General features: G+C 39.0%; 1 protein-coding gene across 4 annotated transcripts in view; it reads right to left on the reverse strand.

Moving 5' to 3' along the window:
- snx14 (sorting nexin 14) overlaps window positions 1-11,602 on the reverse strand; it is an 82,845-nt gene extending 71,243 nt beyond the window's left edge. For 2 of the 4 annotated variants that reach the window (XM_079830689.1, XM_079830688.1), the window contains exons 1-3: window positions 11,453-11,602; window positions 10,550-10,691; window positions 10,256-10,376 (exon numbers count right to left, since the gene is read on the reverse strand). In XM_079830689.1, the coding sequence (XP_079686815.1) occupies window positions 10,256-10,376; window positions 10,550-10,686 (258 nt within the window). In that variant the 5' untranslated portion in view covers window positions 10,687-10,691; window positions 11,453-11,602. The remainder of the gene's footprint in view (window positions 1-10,255; window positions 10,377-10,549; window positions 10,692-11,452) is intronic. The other 2 variants (XM_079830687.1, XM_079830686.1) reach the window with 1 other exon arrangement.
- Between the last annotated feature and the right edge of the window lie 7,795 nt (window positions 11,603-19,397).

Consider the following 19,397-nt stretch of genomic DNA (forward strand, 5'->3'; position numbering starts at 1 on the left):
GGTTTTTGGTTCGGTTCGGTTCTGATGGCTAGTTGCATCAGATTTTTGCTATTCTATTCTTAGCCGAACAGCAAGAGCTTAAGGAGGAAAAAATACTATTTTTTTATTGCAATACACTTTCTTTATTTTACTTAAAAGACTTGAAAAACCTTACTTAAACTTAAAACTTTACTTTTAAAAAACCTTGTACACATTCCTAGTGTACTGTATAATATAAAATAAATATAAATTTATAAAGATTTACACTGGCAGCTCAGAGCTGTACAGCAGCATTTAAGTATGAAATTGAATTAATAAATGTAAAAATAAAACACTACATAGACTTCCCTATAAAATATACATTGATTCTTATTAAAGCTACTGTATTAGTTTTTCAGTCAAGAACCGTGAGTGATTTTGTCTTTTGTTATTTTATTAACCACTAAAGGAATAGTTCACTCAAAAATGAAAATTCTGTCATTGATTACTCGCGCTCAAGTTGTTTTAAACCTGAATAAAGTTCTTTCTTCTGTTGGACATAACATATATTTTGAAGAATATTGGAAACCAAACAGTTGCTGGTCCCCATTGTAGGAAATAATAATATGAATGTCAATCGCTACTATCAGCTGTCTGTGTTCAACAGAAGAAATTAATACAGGTTTGGGACAACATTAGAGTGAGTAAATAATGACATCATTTTAGAGTGAACTGTCCCTTTAAGGACAAGCGGCAGCGTGTTCACTAGGCTGCACTGCTGTCAATCTAATATTCAGACACACGCCGATTTTACTTTCACTTTAGACATAACCGACTGTGTTAACCTTGTGTGTATTTGACAGTATTAGCGCAGTAAGATTTAGTCCAGTAATCACTTGTTTGACAGGCTTTTAGTGCGCGCGCTCAGGAAAGCGCATGGTGCCCTACGCGCAAGGCTTTAAAACGCATGCAAATAATGAATTTTCATTCAAAAATAAAACAACTCAAATCAAGGGCATAGTAAGTAACCTTCTCCAGCAAGCAAGCCGCTCTCTCTCCGTAGTGTACAGTCGCGGGAGTTCTTGTCTCGCAAAGTAATGCCGCCTAGGTAAACTGTATCTTGGATCAAGTGTTTGAGAACCAACTGTCGGCATTTATGGCAGTAGACATATGTCTGCTGTTCGTCTGACGCCTTAAAACCGAAGTATCTCCATATAATGGAGCCAGTTGTTTTTAAGACGAGTTCTGTAGCCTCCGAGCTGGTTGCGGACGCCGCCATGACAACACGCGAGGGGAGGGGGAACAAAAGCAAGGAGGCGGGGGGCGAGCGAGCGGGGGCGAGCACAGCACAGAGAAGGCAAACAAGCAAAGTGGCGGAATCAGAATTAAATATAAACAATATATCGATATATACGATATGTCAAAATCCATATCGTGTTTAAAAAATATCTCGATATATTTTAAATATCGAGATATCGCCCACCCCTATTTGATATCATACACTGATCGGTCTGCACAGTGCAGATGCATCTCGAACAAGTCTGGTGTGTTTGTGTTTCCCGCTGAGAAAGATGAGACGTATACAGTGGCTCTGTGGCGGCTCTCTAGCCCGAGGAAAGGCAAACCGGTTCTTAGAAGACTCGTCAGTCGAACTCCGAACTGGCACTAGCACTGGCTCTGAACTAGCACCCTCTTCATTCTGCTGGAAAAGGGGTAACAGTAAGGCCTCATGACCAGGTCTGAGCACTGAGAGAAGTTACATAAGAGTCTATGGGTTGTCTTGGAGAAATGTTAGATCCATTCCCTCATTGACCACAAAGGGAAGTTATATCTGGGAGTTGGAGGTGTGTAGTAAGGGATCTCACAGTTCTCATCATGTTAATCTTGAGTATCTATAGAGTAGTGTTGATCCTTCATATCTCCAAAAAGTCTTTAGTTTTATCAGATTTATAAAAGACAGATACACTGTACCGATACTTTCCGAAAACAGCCAAACTTGTGCAGGCGTGCAGTGGGCGGAGCTAAAGAGTCACGAGCACACACACACACACACACACACACACACACACACACACACACACACATCATCGCATTATCCCTGGATAACTTTTGATTCACTATACGTTTGTGTTGTTCACATTAAATGCACCAACAAAACACACACATTTGATGCAGTTTCACGGTCTGAAATCCAGCATCTAACTGGGCCTTGTTTATAAAACATTTGTCACCGAAATGCCGGGAACAAACACACACACTTGCAGAACTCCGTTGCTGCCCCGGAAAAACAAACTGCATCCACTGTTCCCTTTTTGTTGGGTTATTTGGAAAGCTGGACAAGGTTATATTTCCCTTACAACCAAAACCACACTTCTTTAGAGACATTGTTGATTTTGTAGTCTAGAAACAAAATGACTTCCATAGCCCGAACGAATAGACACCGATGGACGTGCTCTCTCTCTCTGGGTGATGTGTGTGTGTGTGTGTGTGTGTGTGTGTGTGTGTGTGTGTGTGTGTGTGTGTGTGTGTGTGTGTGTGTGTGTGTGTGTGTGTGTGTGTGTGCGCGCGCTCATCTGGGAGAAGTGTCCAAACAAGGAATTCCGCCCTTTATGATGTCACACAGGGCCATACTCTAAAAAAACTTCCCGAAATTCTGAAGGAGTGTATTTGGCACAGAAATACTCCATCATACGTGGCCACGTATCAATTCTGGACATGTTTAGCTTGAGAATCAAACTCTTTAAAAGTGTAAATAAGCCAGAATGCATGAAATAGCGTTAGACATCCCCTTTAAAGGGTTAGTTGACCCAAAAATGAAAATTCTGTCATTAATTACTTACCCTCATGTCGTTCGACACCCGTCAGACCTCCGTTCATCTTCGGAACAGAAATGAAGATATTTTAGTGTAAATCTGATGGCTCTGAAAGGCCTCCTTTGGCACAATGGCACTTTACACTCTCAAGACCCTTAAAAGGCACTAAAGACGTCGTTACAAAGTCCATCTCACTACAGTAGTTCTAAAATAACTTTATAATTCGGCAAGAATAGTTTTTGTGCGCAAAAAAACCCTAAATAACGACTTCTATAGTGATGACGATTTCAAAACACGGCCTCATGAAGCTTCGAAGCGTTATGAATCAGTGAGTCGAATGATGATTCGGATCGCGTGTCAAACTGCTGAAATTTGGCGATTCAAACCGCTGAATCGACTCACTGATTCATAACGCTTCGAAGCTTCATGAGGCCGTGTTTTGAAATCGTCATCACTATATAAGTCGTTATTTAGGGTTTTTTTGCGCACAAAAACTATTCTCGCCGATTCATAAAGTTATTGTAGAGCCACTGTAGTGAGATGGACTTTGTAACGACGTCTTTAGTGCCTTTTAAGGGTCTTGAGAGTGTAAAGTGCCATTGAGCCAATGGAGGCCTTTCAGAGCCATCAGATTTACACTAAAATATCTTCATTTCTGTTCCGAAGATGAACGGAGGTCTGACGGGTGTCGAACGACATGAGGGTAAGTAATTAATGACAGAATTTTCATTTTTGGGTGAACTAACCCTTTAAGCATAAAGACGTGACGGACTAAACAGAGAGGCTGATGTCAGCATACATTAAGCATACATTTACCCCGATGAGCGGGGTAACAAGGGACCACTTGTTGGGATATGGCTAGACGGCCTAAGCCATGATCCGAAAAAAGCACTAGTGTCAGTGGTGACTTGAACCCTATGTGAGAGACAAGCAGGTCAGCTTACCCAGCTGGGACCCCTGCTTGTCAAAGGCCCCTGTATTGTGAGGAAAATGGGCAGTGTGAGAAGAACTGTAGGAAGAAAAAGAAGCAACAAGGTCAAAAAGCCGGGGGGAAAAAATCCCAAGAGACAACTCCCCTGGGACAGACACATTACATCAGTAATTTACAGGCACAGCCTGTTGTGCAATCGGAAATGCCCACCAATTACAGAGGCAGTGAAAGGAAATGTGCCATGTGGGGGGTTATAATTAAGGGCCAATTCCCCTTCGATAGCTCCATGTGGACAGTGAGAAAACCTCATGGTACCTGGTGGCTCCCTGTAGATTACAGTGTTATCGGTGTATTGGCAAAATGATCCCATATACCATTTTCTCTGCTGTAGAGGCAGAGTTTTTAAATCTGTGGATTATATCAAAGCTCCAGAACAGGACGGAGTGAAAGTAATGTCTCATGCGTTTGTTCCAGTCTACATTAAAGAGCACCTATCATGGAATTTTGAAATTTACCTTTCATGTAGTGTGTAACATAGATCTAAGTGAACAAAAACATCCTGCAAAGTTTGAAATATGACAGTGCACCGTATATATAGTTATTTTCTTTCAAAAGTAAGAGTCGACTCGGAGTCATTTTTAAGAATCGTTAGAAGACCGAAGCTTTTTCTCTGACTAGATGACGTCAACTTGTCAAGTTATTTGAATACGATACGCCCACTTATTGCGCTCTAAGACGCCAGTGAAAACTAGAAAACATCATGGAGACGAGACGCCAGTGAAAACTAGAAAACATCATGGAGACGAGACGCCAGTGAAAACTAGAAAACATCATGGAGACGAGACGCCAGTGAAAACTAGAAAACATCATGGAGACGAGACGCCAGTGAAAACTAGAAAACATCATGGAGACGAGACGCCAGTGAAAACTAGAAAACATCATGGAGACGAGACGCTGTGTTCTGAAGTGCGACTCAAAAGCAAACGTTTCTCATCTGCCCAAGGATGAGCATTTGAAGACTAAGTGGCTTGAAGACAAACCATACATCGTCGCGATTGTGTGTTTATTAGTCTTCAAATGTCTCTATTTGCATGTTTCGCGATCTCAGGAAGCTTTTATTATGGACTGCTATTATGGCACATGGTCTCTTCTTCGTCTGTCTGTACATAGACTACATGTGCACAGAGCGCCCTCCGGCTGCCAGGATGAATTGAAAACAACACATAAGAGACTCAATCGCTCATGATTAGGCTACATCTGCGCATTTTGAGGAAGTATTGAATAAAAAAATACTCCTCTGTTTAGAAATTTGACACAGGCATATGAGAATCTATCAATATGTCTCCTCATCTGCACACTTTTGAACTAAAAGCCCTGAGGGATGTTGATTTGTCGCGAGTCTTCGTGAGGAGAATAGAGGAGTTTTTTTATGAATGAGATCAGCTGAGGCTCATTTTACAATCAAACGGTACCAACGCGGTTTTCATATTCATAACTCCTGACACACATTAACAAATTACTGTCACTATAAGACTTTGATGGGCGTTCCGTTTCCGAAAATATCTGCACAGACTATACCAATCACAACTGACTGGGTCATCGGACCAATCACCGCAGATTAGCGTCACGTAAAGGCGGGGTTTTGAAAAGTGAATCACTAAAGGAATCATTTGAGAATCGCTGTCAAAACAGGTAAAAATAAATGCATATTATAAGAAAACTAAAGTCTTTTTTGTCATTGCATGCATGCAAAACTGTTGTTGGGGACTTCTAAAACAATATTTGGAACATTTTAAATGCCATAATAGGTGCTCTTTAAAGTCCTAGGGAAAAAAGGAGAAATGGGAAGGCCCATATAATGTCTTCCTGAGTTCAGGGAAGGGAAAGATGAGTGCATGCCACTCACCATGTCTGAGGTGTACTGGGGAGTAAAGCCTGAGGAAGAACAGGGGGGTAAGGGGTTCCCGAATGTTGAAGATGGGATCCATCACGGTTCACTAATAGGGCTAGCAGGAGGAAGGGAAAGTAAGAAGGCTGTGGGAGACAGATGAACTGGGTAAAGTGGCTGATCACTCGCTAGATGAGAAAGACTTAGACCAGCCCTATGAACCTGCACTGGAGGGGTATCAGAAAAAAAAGCAAGCAAAGTGGGCTGTGCTGAAGAAGGCCCGCTAGTGTAGTTGTGGGACTGACCAACACTCCCACAACACTCCCAGGTGCCAGCTGGTTTCAGGAGTATAGCTTACAGTAAGACTGGTCACTTGAAAACACCTTGCTATACTGGGTGGGGAAAACTGGACCTTTTATGCAATTTTTAATTATTGAAATTTTTAACCAGGGAGGGCCTCATCTCACTGGAAAACAATCATGATTTCAGCCAGGAGGCATGTGATGAAGGTTGTGTCCACCAAAGAGTTTTTAGCAAGCTGAAAACGCCAAGTGCTTTTCTGAAAATACACAGCGTTTTTTTCTTCAGTTTTTTCTACACTTTGGCTGCTATAATATGGAATATCCGTGAAAGTGTTAGGCTCCAATTAGACAGAATGCGTATTTTGCAGTGAGAGCACCCGACGTCATTCAAGTTTTTTTCCTTCCATTGTCCAATCGAATGAATGGAGAGGCAGGCCTTCCGTTGTGGTGATGGTTACCTTGATACCTTGACAGGACAGCTCTTTTGTAAATTAAAAAACATCAACCAAAAAAAGGCAGTGCGGTGCGCCTCGCGTTTTCAAACCTGAAGAATGCATTCTGTCTCGGACCGTACTAGTATGCAACCCGTTCTCACTCCCAAGGCGTCAAATTCCAACGCATGGTCAAGTGCTTTCCGCGTCACAATAAAGACGCTAAAGGTACCCCTAGGCGTCACTATATTGACGCGCCGAGTGCTCCATTCATTTCAATGAGAAACCTTTGGCGTCAGACACAGACGTGTTGGGCATGGGAAAGTTATCGTCATGATGATCATATATTGGGTTATGATTTTGCCATTATGACATGTTGGACTGTGATTCTCAATTTAATCAGCCAGCATCATTTTATTTACGCTATCTAGACACGTTTTAACATGTAACCCAACCCCATTCCATCCCTAAACCTACCCATTTGTGTGGTATAAAACGCAGATATAACAGGCAGAGTACTGCATGAGTCGACTGCATGCACAATTTATTCAAAAAATACAAATATTCCGAGGCCAAGCGATTGATTTGTGTGAAGGAAATCCCCAAAAGCGATCAGCGTCTCCATCCGCAGAAGATCACGAACACATAAAATTTCAAATATTCCCGCCCGTTACGTCAGTTTTCATAGTGAAATTGCATTGGCTCTCGTATGTCTCGTGACCAATTGCGTCATTACGTCAGCTTTGATTGTAAAATGTCATTGGTTCTCGTGTGTCTTGTGACCGAATGCGTCATGCTAAAGAGGCGTGCGTATTATTTGAACGAGATATGAATGAGTGCGTTAACGGAGCGGCGGGATCATCATCTCAGCGATTAAAACATTAAGATCAACTCTGTTCTTTACATGAAGACATCGTGTGACTTCAGAAGACTTGGAATGCAACATGAGTTAATACTTTTATACTGTTTTTGGTCAGTTTTTGCAATAAATAGATGTGACTGTACTTCTATTTGCCTGTTATGTGTTTATATATTGTTTAGAAGTGGGTAGGTTTAGGGTAGGAGTTGGGTTAGCTGCTCCAAAATATAAAAGTAACCTTTAAATATGAATAAAATATGAATAAAATCATGTATGCTTTTACAAATGCAAAGAATAAAATGCGTCTTGATCTGACGCATTGGGTAAACAACTGAAATCAATGGAGCACTCAGCGCGTCAATATAGTGACGCCTAGGGGTGACTTTGGCGTCTTCGTTGTGACGCGGAAGGCACTTGACCATGCTTCGGACTTCGGACTTGACAATGATTTCGCAGATAGTTTGTTTCAGAATATAAAATGTCAGTCCAATGTTAAGTATCTGCTTTGGCTCTTGTTTTAAATGATTTTGTTCTGTTGTTATGTTTGTTGTTGTCGTCTGTTGCCGTTGTACAAGCAGGATGTGGCGGTCTGTGTGGTTTTTGTCCCGCCCTTCCTCCACTGTGATTGGACGGCTGGGTAAAAAGTTACATTTATGAGCGCTGCGTTTTACCCAAAGTTAAAAAATGTTCAACTCTTGGCATCCAGAAAAAAAAAAGCCAAGTGTTCAGTGTGAATTAGACACTCAGCGCCTCATAATGCTGCTGCTGTTTTTAAAAACGCAAAGCTCCCATTGAAAACAATTGAAAAAAGTAGACTGGCCTACGCTGGACAAAAGTGTGCTGGCCTGCCACAAGAACTGCTTAGTCCTGACTCTATAGACCGGACTCAAAGAATGATCACAAACTTATTTACTATGATCTTAGTTATGTGTACATGAAAGTGCACACACACATATGACCGAGCGGAGATACACAGAAACAGGAGACAGACACTTGTTATCAACGCTGCCCTGCGACTTTTAGTAATAAAATAGCCTCAATACTCAATCACTACATTATATTTCTCAGCATTCTCTGATTCAAAACCGGTCATTCCTGTTATCCAGTAACATTTTGGCTTCATAATTTTTGGACAAATAGGTGAATTTTTTCATGTTTTTAGCATTCTACCAAAATAGTGACATGTTAGGAATACATATTGGTCAAGCTGAGGGACTCAAAAAATTATAATTATGGGTAGATTGTTCAGACACTGGGCGTGAAGGTTTTCCACCCTGTTAGGGACATACAGTAGTTTTATTAATAATGTAAATGTTAAACAATAATGAGTTTTTCTTGGATAGTATATGTCCCTTATGCCATCATAGTATTTTATTTTTGAAACAATAACAAAACAATTATTGATGAATAGAATTATTAAGAACAGGTACTTTTTTGTACCCATTTTTTTTGCCAACAGGATGTAAATAACGCAAAAAAATTTGCTCAAAAACATATATATGCAGTTAATGCTCCTCATCTGCCAAAATAAGACACAAGTATGCCAAACATTTAACGTTGCAGCCAAATTATTATTTCAAAATACGTGTCTAACAGGGTGGAACACTAATGTTAACAGGATGAGCTTTCCGTCATTGTCCTGCATGGTTTGAAGTCTGTAATGTGTGGAACCGCACCTGTATAATATTGTTTAAAACAATAAAACATTTGTTTTCAGATTTTCTTTGGGGGAGGGACAGAAACAATAGCAATGTGGTTCCTTATCACAGTCAATCATGATGACAAGTGGCAAAATAATTCTCTGTTCAGGTGGCTTGAGAAATAATTTCAAATTAGAGGACATTATTTTTTTATTTATAATATTGATTAACCCTCTGGTCCTCTTCGTTTAGGGGTCACACTTGGCTTCTTTGCGGTCAAAAGTGACCGAAGCCTTCAAAGGAAAACCAATGTAATATATTTTGTTCAATAATATTTTTTGATTTCTATTTAGAATGTTGAGAGGATTTTATCATACTATACAATATTTATAAAAAATGTATTAGCTGTTTCCCCATTGAAAAAAAAATAAAATAATAATAATATATTTAAAATTATTTTCCAATTAAAGCAGTAAAAAAACTGGGGTGTGTGTAAAACGTTTTGAATTGGATAAACAGGGTAAATTGGGAAACATGTAGTTTTTGGCTTCTGAAGGGCATATGATCAAGAAATATGTATCCATCATTCTGGTCAAAAATGTTCACCCCCTGCTCTTAATGCATTGTGTTTCATGTATGCTTGTTTCCACCACTAAATATTAAAAATAAAACAGGTAATAGCAACTTTTTATCTCACAATTCTGACTTTTTTTCCTTTTTGTGAGATAAAAGTCAAAATCACCTTTTACATTTTTTGTATGTAAAATACCATCCACACACACACACACACACACACACACACACACACACACACACACACACACACACACACACACACACACACACACACAAACACACACACAAACACACAAACACACAAACACACACACACACACACATACATAATTGGACATTATAACTCGCAATTGCAAGTTTACATCTCATAATTCATAGAAAAGAAGTCAGAAGATTCAAAGGTATGTACATTTTTTGTGGCAATTTGTATAAATTCAGTTATTTTGTCTTGTGAAGTATATGTAAACATATATTCTGTGAAATAGCTTATTCAGGACATTAGGCCTATCAAATAAAAGTAACCTGCAGATCCCAGATCCCTCTTATTTTGTTAAAAGTATTAAAATTGTACATATTCTGCAAGGGGTATGAAACTTATGATGCTTTTACAGACTGTCAAGAGTCTGAGAATCACCCATTGCTGTCTACATTAACTGCCGGATACATATTTAATTTAATGTTTAAATGAAATAAATGACATTAAAATTCAAAGTAATCACTTTGGTAATCTGAAATACTTTTCAGATGTAACTGTGATGAAATATAGTTACTCAAATGTTGTATTTTAAATGCATAGGTTACATGTATTTCGTTACTCCCCAACCCTGTGGACACAACAGTGTGTTTCTGACTCTTACCTTCCTCTTGGACTGTTTTGAGATGAGAAAATTCGGCAGAAGGTATTCCGGGCTGAGGGAGCAGTAAAACGTGATCACTCCAGCCAGAAACGACCAGAAAACCATGAGAATATGGAGATACCTGGAAAAAGTTTCAATATATATTACTGTAAGCGTCAGGATACCTGGAAAATGGTCATGAAAAACTAAGCTTGTACAAAATGTCTGGTGCAAAAACTGTTATTGACATTATCAGTGGAATTCAGGCGGGAAATAACATCCTCCAGACTTAAATATGAGAGTAAAGCTACTCACTGGTTGAGGATGATGGTGGAGGTGATCATAAAGGTGAAGATACCGAAGATGACAGGATACTGGCGAGCAACATCCTTGAACACATCTAACCGCAGACCTCTTCTCACCCAGCCCAGAATTGAGTGAGAGTCCGACATTATATCTAACCAAGAAAAATGTATGATTACCATATTCATGTATTTACATGGTATAATTCCAAAACAATTATGGTATTATCATGATGCCATTTCCAAAACATGGTATTACCACAGTACTATACACCTTTATATACATACATGAAAACGAATAGTTCAAATTTACTATGGTATTTACATACTGTACCATGGTACACGATCCTCCAAGGTACCTCAAACAATACCATGGTATTACCACAGTATTATACACCTTTATATACATGAATAGTTACAATTTACTATGGTATTCACACACTGTACCATTGTACACAATCCTCCAAGGTACCTCAAACAATACCATGGTATTACCACAGTATTATACACCTTTATAAATCCACGAAAACGAATAGTTCAAATTTACTATGGTATTTACATACTGTACCATGGTACACGATCCTCCAAGGTACCTCAAACAATACCATGGTATTACCACAGTATTATACACCTTTATAAATCCACGAAAACGAATAGTTCAAATTTACTATGGTATTTACATACTGTACCATGGTACACGATTCTCCAAGGTACCTCAAACAATACCATGGTACTTTTACTTTTTGTTACTGTCAAATCAAGACAGTAATATCAGAATAATATCAGAATTAAACCACAGTGGATGATGATGATAGTCTGGTAATCTCAGACACCTGGGAATGTGTAAACAGTGTAAATAACACGAGAACATTTGTTCTTAAATGGCCGTTTAAGTGCGATGTTGTATCTCTCTCACCTCACAAATGATGCGCAGGTCTGATATAAACTCTAGAAACATGTCAGCACATCCTGAGACTAATGTTTTGATCATCCAGCTGATCGTTTCACATGATCAGATTACTGATCCTTACGTGAGCTGCACTTCCGGGTTTGCAGCCCGAGACACAGTTTCAAAATAAAAGTCGTCCCTCTGACCAACATCCCTTACAAAATAATGTGGGTTAACCGTCTCCATTAAAATACCATTACTCCTAACGTTTGTGTTATCATGATACATTAATATGGGGTTAATGTGGTACATATTTTATTAAAGGAAAAGGTTAAAATGTGATGTGTGTTGCGTCCCTCCCTCGTCTTTGGAGAAAGGAGACTAGTATTGAAACAGATTATAATTCATAAAGTGTTAATGGTAATATTAGTAAATATAGCTGCAAGCAGCCATTAACGGGGCCAAGCGCAACAGAAGCAAACAAGGAAGATAGCAGCAGACCAACTGAAAAAATGAGTAAAGACATTTGAAGCAAAACCGTTAAAGTCCCTGTAAAGTCAAAACTAAACATGTGTTCTGAGTTCCTCACACCACAGATAAATGTGTTATTAACCACCCAGCCAAATTTGAATCATAAAAAAATCCGGGAAGTACATAAAATAGCTTATCAAAAACCTGAAAAAATGAGCAGCATTCTCTGCTCTCAAACGCTGGGGGTGTGTCCGCTGTCGGCGCCGAAACCACGCCCACTCGCGGGAAAGCGGCAGTAGCACACAAGACAACACTCACTGATCACGAGCGTCTATGATCACGACGCACCAGATGTCGGCGGGACGGGAGGATGAAGGCCTGGGCGGGGGATAGTCGGTTCTGCAGCGGATTATCAGTGAATCCCAGTTGTCTCCGGTGAAAGTTTGTAAAACGAACCGGTGTAAAGTCACTGCAGAGGTAGGTGTCGGTGATGATCCTCAGCTCTCCATCAAGGTTGCTGTTCACAAAATTAATCCACCTCTTCATCGTTTTTGTTTTGTAAGCTGTTATGCAAGTTGTTGACTATAGTAACTAACAGTACTAACAGTAACTCGCGATCGAACTGATGCGAATGTGCTCTAGTTATGATCGTGTTAGGGGAGGAGCCAGGCTCGGTGGCTTCAGTGCGTCATCGAGCCACCGTTTTAGCCCCGCCCAGAAAATCCTGAACACAGCAACGGTGAAAAACTGTTTAACGGTCTAACTTCTGAATTCAGTACTTCATAGTTCACAGTCTTTGTAATGTGTTTCAGCAATACATTTCTAACATTTATAATGTGTTTAGAAACAAATCTCAGAATTGCCTTTACAGGGACTTTAAAACACCACATTAAAACATTGAGTTGTACAGTGCCAATGTCATGTTTTGTTCTATTATAGCGCCACCAAGAGGCACAATCCTACAATTTTTTTTATGTGTCATCGGATTGAGCCCATACATGTGTGTGTCAATTTTGGTGAAAATATCTCATTTCGTTTTGGAGTTATAGACATTTATATGAAAAAACATGTAAAAAATGACTGACACTTGACTTTGATTGGATTTTACTACCCCTTACTATCAATATTTTGACATTTGGGCATTGACGTATAGCTATCGACCTATGTTTCCGATTTTCTGGCGCTCGTTTCGTCTCGATCGGACTAGCGGTTTCGAAGATATCAGCTAATGTTTTTTAAGCGCTAAATTACCGCGCTGCACAAACCATACGCTGAAACCTGGCAAGTCTGGTATCGTTGGACTTGGCAAGGATTCAGGAGACAAAAAAAGTTAGTCCCATGAAAATAAGTCAACCCCACTTAAAGTTATAGGCGTTTGAAAAAAAAAATTATCCACTAGGTGGCGCTGTTTTGAAACTTGTCAGGCTACTTCAGAACATCGTGCTGATGACCCATACCGAGTTTCGTAAAAATCCGTTCATGCGTTCATAAAATACAGCATTTTAGAACATAATTCAAAATGGCCGACAGTCAAAATGGCCGATATGGTAAAATTGGATATCAGACGACTCGGCATGCCGTCCTGAATCTAACGAGATCACTTTTATGATTTTTGGACAAATAGTTCAGAAGTTATAAGCAAAAATAGCCATTTTTCGTATCTCCGGACCAGTAGGTGGCGCTGCGCCGAAACGCTGCATGTTGCCTCAAGTCATGCTTGTGATGACTTGTACCAAGTTTGGTTTGAATACGATAAAGCGTTGCGGAGATATTGGCTTAAGTGTGTTTTTTCAAGCATTACGTAAAATTTGTTTGCGTGTAAATCAAAAACGATTTAACGAATCAACTTGAATTCCATGTTTTTTTGTCAACACTGTCTGGAGATGATCTGGTTCAATTTTCGTGTAAATCGGACCAACGGCCTAGGAGGAGTTCGAAAAAGTTGGGTTTCGGTTAATTCAAAATGGCGGGAACATTGTAATGATGTAAATGACGTCATAGGGTGCGATCGAATCGGCTTAAACCAATAAATCGAAAGAAAAAAAGATTTTGTTTCTAGCCCTTATGGTTCAAAAGTTATTAGCAAAAACATGAGTCAAACTTTGGACAGGTGGTGGCGCTAGAGAGATTGATTTAGAGACTCCAAAATTGGTGTGGGTACTATTGGTAATAACCTCTATCAGTGTACCAAATTTCACAACTTTCCCGCAAGCGGTTCTATGGGCTGCCATAGACTTCCATGGCGGAATAATAATAATAATAATAATAATAAATATAGCTGCAAGCAGCCATTAACGGGGCCAAGCGCAACAGAAGCAAACAAGGAAGATAGCAGCAGACCAACTGAAAAAATGAGTAAAGACATTTGAAGCAAAACCGTTAAAACACCACATTAAAACATTGAGTTGTACAGTGCCAATGTCATGTTTTGTTCTATTATAGCGCCACCAAGAGGCACAATCCTACAATTTTTTTTATGTGTCATCGGATTGAGCCCATACATGTGTGTGTCAATTTTGGTGAAAATATCTCATTTCGTTTTGGAGTTATAGACATTTATATGAAAAAACATGTAAAAAATGACTGACACTTGACTTTGATTGGATTTTACTACCCCTTACTATCAATATTTTGACATTTGGGCATTGACGTATAGCTATCGACCTATGTTTCCGATTTTCTGGCGCTCGTTTCGTCTCGATCGGACTAGCGGTTTCGAAGATATCAGCTAATGTTTTTTAAGCGCTAAATTACCGCGCTGCACAAACCATACGCTGAAACCTGGCAAGTCTGGTATCGTTGGACTTGGCAAGGATTCAGGAGACAAAAAAAGTTAGTCCCATGAAAATAAGTCAACCCCACTTAAAGTTATAGGCGTTTGAAAAAAAAAATTATCCACTAGGTGGCGCTGTTTTGAAACTTGTCAGGCTACTTCAGAACATCGTGCTGATGACCCATACCGAGTTTCGTAAAAATCCGTTCATGCGTTCATAAAATACAGCATTTTAGAACATAATTCAAAATGGCCGACAGTCAAAATGGCCGATATGGTAAAATTGGATATCAGACGACTCGGCATGCCGTCCTGAATCTAACGAGATCACTTTTATGATTTTTGGACAAATAGTTCAGAAGTTATAAGCAAAAATAGCCATTTTTCGTATCTCCGGACCAGTAGGTGGCGCTGCGCCGAAACGCTGCATGTTGCCTCAAGTCATGCTTGTGATGACTTGTACCAAGTTTGGTTTGAATACGATAAAGCGTTGCGGAGATATTGGCTTAAGTGTGTTTTTTCAAGCATTACGTAAAATTTGTTTGCGTGTAAATCAAAAACGATTTAACGAATCAACTTGAATTCCATGTTTTTTTGTCAACACTGTCTGGAGATGATCTGGTTCAATTTTCGTGTAAATCGGACCAACGGCCTAGGAGGAGTTCGAAAAAGTTGGGTTTCGGTTAATTCAAAATGGCGGGAACATTGTAATGATGTAAATGACGTCATAGGGTGCGATCGAATCGGCTTAAACCAATAAATCGAAAGAAAAAAAGATTTTGTTTCTAGCCCTTATGGTTCAAAAGTTATTAGCAAAAACATGAGTCAAACTTTGGACAGGTGGTGGCGCTAGAGAGATTGATTTAGAGACTCCAAAATTGGTGTGGGTACTATTGGTAATAACCTCTATCAGTGTACCAAATTTCACAACTTTCCCGCAAGCGGTTCTATGGGCTGCCATAGACTTCCATGGCGGAATAATAATAATAATAATAATAATAATAAGAAATCTAACGATTACAATAGGTGCCTCCGCACCTTCGGTGCTTGGCCCCTAATAAGAAATCTAACGATTACAATAGGTGCCTCCGCACCTTCGGTGCTTGGCCCCTAATAATCCAAAGAGTGATCAATCTTCCCTTGCTGTGGGTCAAGCAATAAAAGCCTCCACCTCTTCATTAGACTGTTTATTTGAACCACTTCCAGTCAGAAACTCCCATCAGAAAATTAAATTTTCCCACCTCACCATACTTTTTTGAGGATCACAATACTTGCAAACTCTGTTAACAAAATTTGAGAATTCAGTTTAAAAATCCAATCTGTTATCTGGATATTTTGTAGCATAATATAAAAAATGAGTGTTGTCAAATCAATTCATCACGATAAAACGCATCCAAAATAAAAGTTTGTTTACATAATAAATTTGTGTGTACTGTGTATAATTATTATGCATAGCCTATATAAACACACACACGTGCATTAAGAACATTTGTTATAAATATTAATATTTTATATATAAATATATATTATATAAATGACATAAATATATATATACAGTATCTATGCAAATATTTCTTATGAATGAGTGTGTATAGATACATAATAATTATACACAGTACACACACTACAGATATATTATGTAAACACAAACTTTTATTTTAGAAAAAAACCTATTAATGAAATACTTAAAAATAGTAATACAACAGAGTTCCATGTAACAGGGTTGCAGGTTTAGCTTGAATTAACCTATCAAGGCATTTTATATAATGCTTTTTTCTTTTCTTTTCCTCACTTCATTATTTCTGTCTTATGCTTTAAATGGCTGGTGATTCTCAACAACCCCACAAGAGGGCCTCAGTAAACCTCCAAGGAGGCTGCAAGATGAGTTCAAATTTATTAAATTCGGTTATATTGAAATCTAACAGAATAACAATGGTTGAAAATGCACAGTGCATTTTATTAATGATAATAATAAGATGCCAATTAGCCTACCATATTTTTTTGGAAAGTGCTATTATCCAACCTCTAATGGGAAATAAACTGCACCTTTGGACAGCCCATAACCTGTCTAGAAATACATTAATACTGCATGCCTGATATCTGTCTAAATTCTGCAGCGGTATTAGATATTTTATATCTAATAATATTATTAGATATATTCATATTAATAATATTATTAGATATAATATTATTATTAGATACAAATTTCAACAGACATTCAGGATGGAGTATGAACTTACGTCACTTAATGTACTAAATAAACAACCAGGGACAACCAACTTTCTCTCGTCATGAACACAAGAGCATATATATATATATATAATTATGACAAAAAAATGAGAACGTTTACCGTTAGCTATTTCTTAATGGTAAAAAGCTTATTCTAAAACTTTTCAGCTCGCTTTTTATCCGTAGGCAACATTTATGACTGATAAGGTGCAAATAAAATAAAATGTGGACTTCTTATAATGGGATACAAAAGGGAGGAAAACTTCAAATATAAAGGGTATGCATTGATGTCACTTTCCCGCCGGGACACGCCCCCTCAGCCGGACTGAGTGGCAGTAGAGCTGCTGTATGAATGGAGTTAATAGGGGAAACTGCGAAAACACCAGTAAAACAAACAATTATCAGTTTAAACTAAGGTTGGACTCGATATAAGCGTTCATTACAACTTTCCAAAGATCCATTGATCCATGGATATTGACATGCAGCCAGGAATCGTGTTTCCTGACATTTATGAGCCTCATTTCAACACCGGGGAAATACATAAAGCAAATATGCCTGTGAACGCTTTATGTAAATACAATATAGGTCACTTTTATCAATGTTATATAGATTTATATCATCCAGCCCTAAAACATGTATAGTTTTTGTCAGTGTTTATTTAAAAAATATCCAATTATGCAGAATATAAGACGGTTGTTGTCAATACAATTATAACAATAAAATATGATTTAACCCCAAAATTCAACAAATCCATGTTTCGCAGCCATCCATTTGATTGTCATAGCTTTCGGAAATCTGTAAAAAATATACCTCAAATCTATTTGTACAGTCAATCTCAAAGCTTTCCCGTTTTCGATGTGTTTTGTGCGGCATTTACGTTGTAAACCAATGCTGCCACTCAGTCTTTCTGCCACTCAGTGGGCGTACCTGCAGTCACTTGACGTCACGTGCATAACCTCTATTATGTTTTGTATTACTATCTAACTTTTGCCTATAGATAGTATTATGACCACTGTGTGTTCCAAGGTTGTTGCTCAGATAAACCACGCTTAGCTGCTTTCTTACAATGGTTTCTGAAAAAAAAGAGAGCGAGAGAAAAATGCTTAATGTAAAACTATTGTCTTTCACCTTGGGTTTATGGTGTCATCCCTTTGCAGTGGCAGTGGATTGTGTTTCTGACAACTGTGAGGGAGACTTGGTTCTCCCTGGTGGTTGTTCCAGTACATTAAACATGAAGTCACACTGGCGTTTTTCAAATGAAGTGTTTAGCATGTCCTCCAGCGTCGAGCACCATCACTGGCCATGAAGCCAACAACACCCTGCTGTTACATGGACTGAAGCCTAAGGAGATGAACATGCCATGTTTTTCGTGTTATATTATAAGACTGTATATCTCTCAGAGTCCAGATGGGGTTTTTTTTCTTCTGGAAAACTTAAAATATTCATCTTAAAAATGTATTTGCTGTCTTAATGATGTTATGGGATATGTTGCCTCAGAAGTTTACACATTGCTTTCCGTTCTAGAAAATGACTCTTACTATGAAACTGTTACTATCCACAAGAGGGAAACAGAGACATTACCAACATGTGCATGGCCAGCCCAGACGTTGACTCCAGTCACCGTGAGATGTGTCCCTAGGTCAACATATTTAGTTGTTCTTTGTCTGAAAATGTAACCCTATCCCTACAAAACCATACCCATAACTTAAATCAGAGGGAAATGAGGTGAATAACACTGATGTAGAAGCACTAAATTTGACATAAACTGTAAACTTGCCTTTCAAATCTGATTGGTTGATTGGAATATTTGGTAACACTTTATTTTAGTGTCATTGCATGTAGTAATATCAGTAAATTAAGCATAATCACATGCAACTAACGCTAAACCAAACCCTCATCCTACCCTAACCCTGTAGAAAGTACGTGTAGTTAATTAATATTACTCAGAGAACTTAAATATATAATAAAAACGACACCTTAAAGCTGCGATCCGTAACTTTTCGCGGTCTAGCCGTTAATAAACAGAACTACAAGCGTCTTGCGGAAGAACATTGCAGCCGGATCTACTTCTCTCTGTTTATGTCTATGGCGAGTCACGCAGGAACTGTGCTCGGTTCCTACAGTCTGGTCTGAAATAGTCCCAACGCTTATTATAAATGTACCATAATGATTCAGGGTAAGACAAAAACACGGTTTGGATTCATGTTGTACCCCAGATAGCAATGAGTCGGCGGACCACCGGCGGTGATCCGGCGGCTGTAGAAGCGTCAGAATTGCGTAATCGCAAACACGTTTGACGGCGCACCGCCGGCGGCAGCCGCTTTTTAAAAGCGGCAGCCGGCTTCCTACCGCCTTCGTACCGCCGCCGGCCCGCAGGCAAACCGCCGTTCCGCCGCCTTTATACCAGAAGGCGGCCCGGCGGAGGCAAACGCTTTTTTCGAACGATCTGCCTCCGCTTATTGTGTAATAAATAATATATATATTTATTTATTATTCATA

Source organism: Gobio gobio (assembly GCF_949357685.1).
Source record: "Gobio gobio genome assembly, chromosome: 12".
NCBI lineage: Eukaryota > Metazoa > Chordata > Actinopteri > Cypriniformes > Gobionidae > Gobio > Gobio gobio.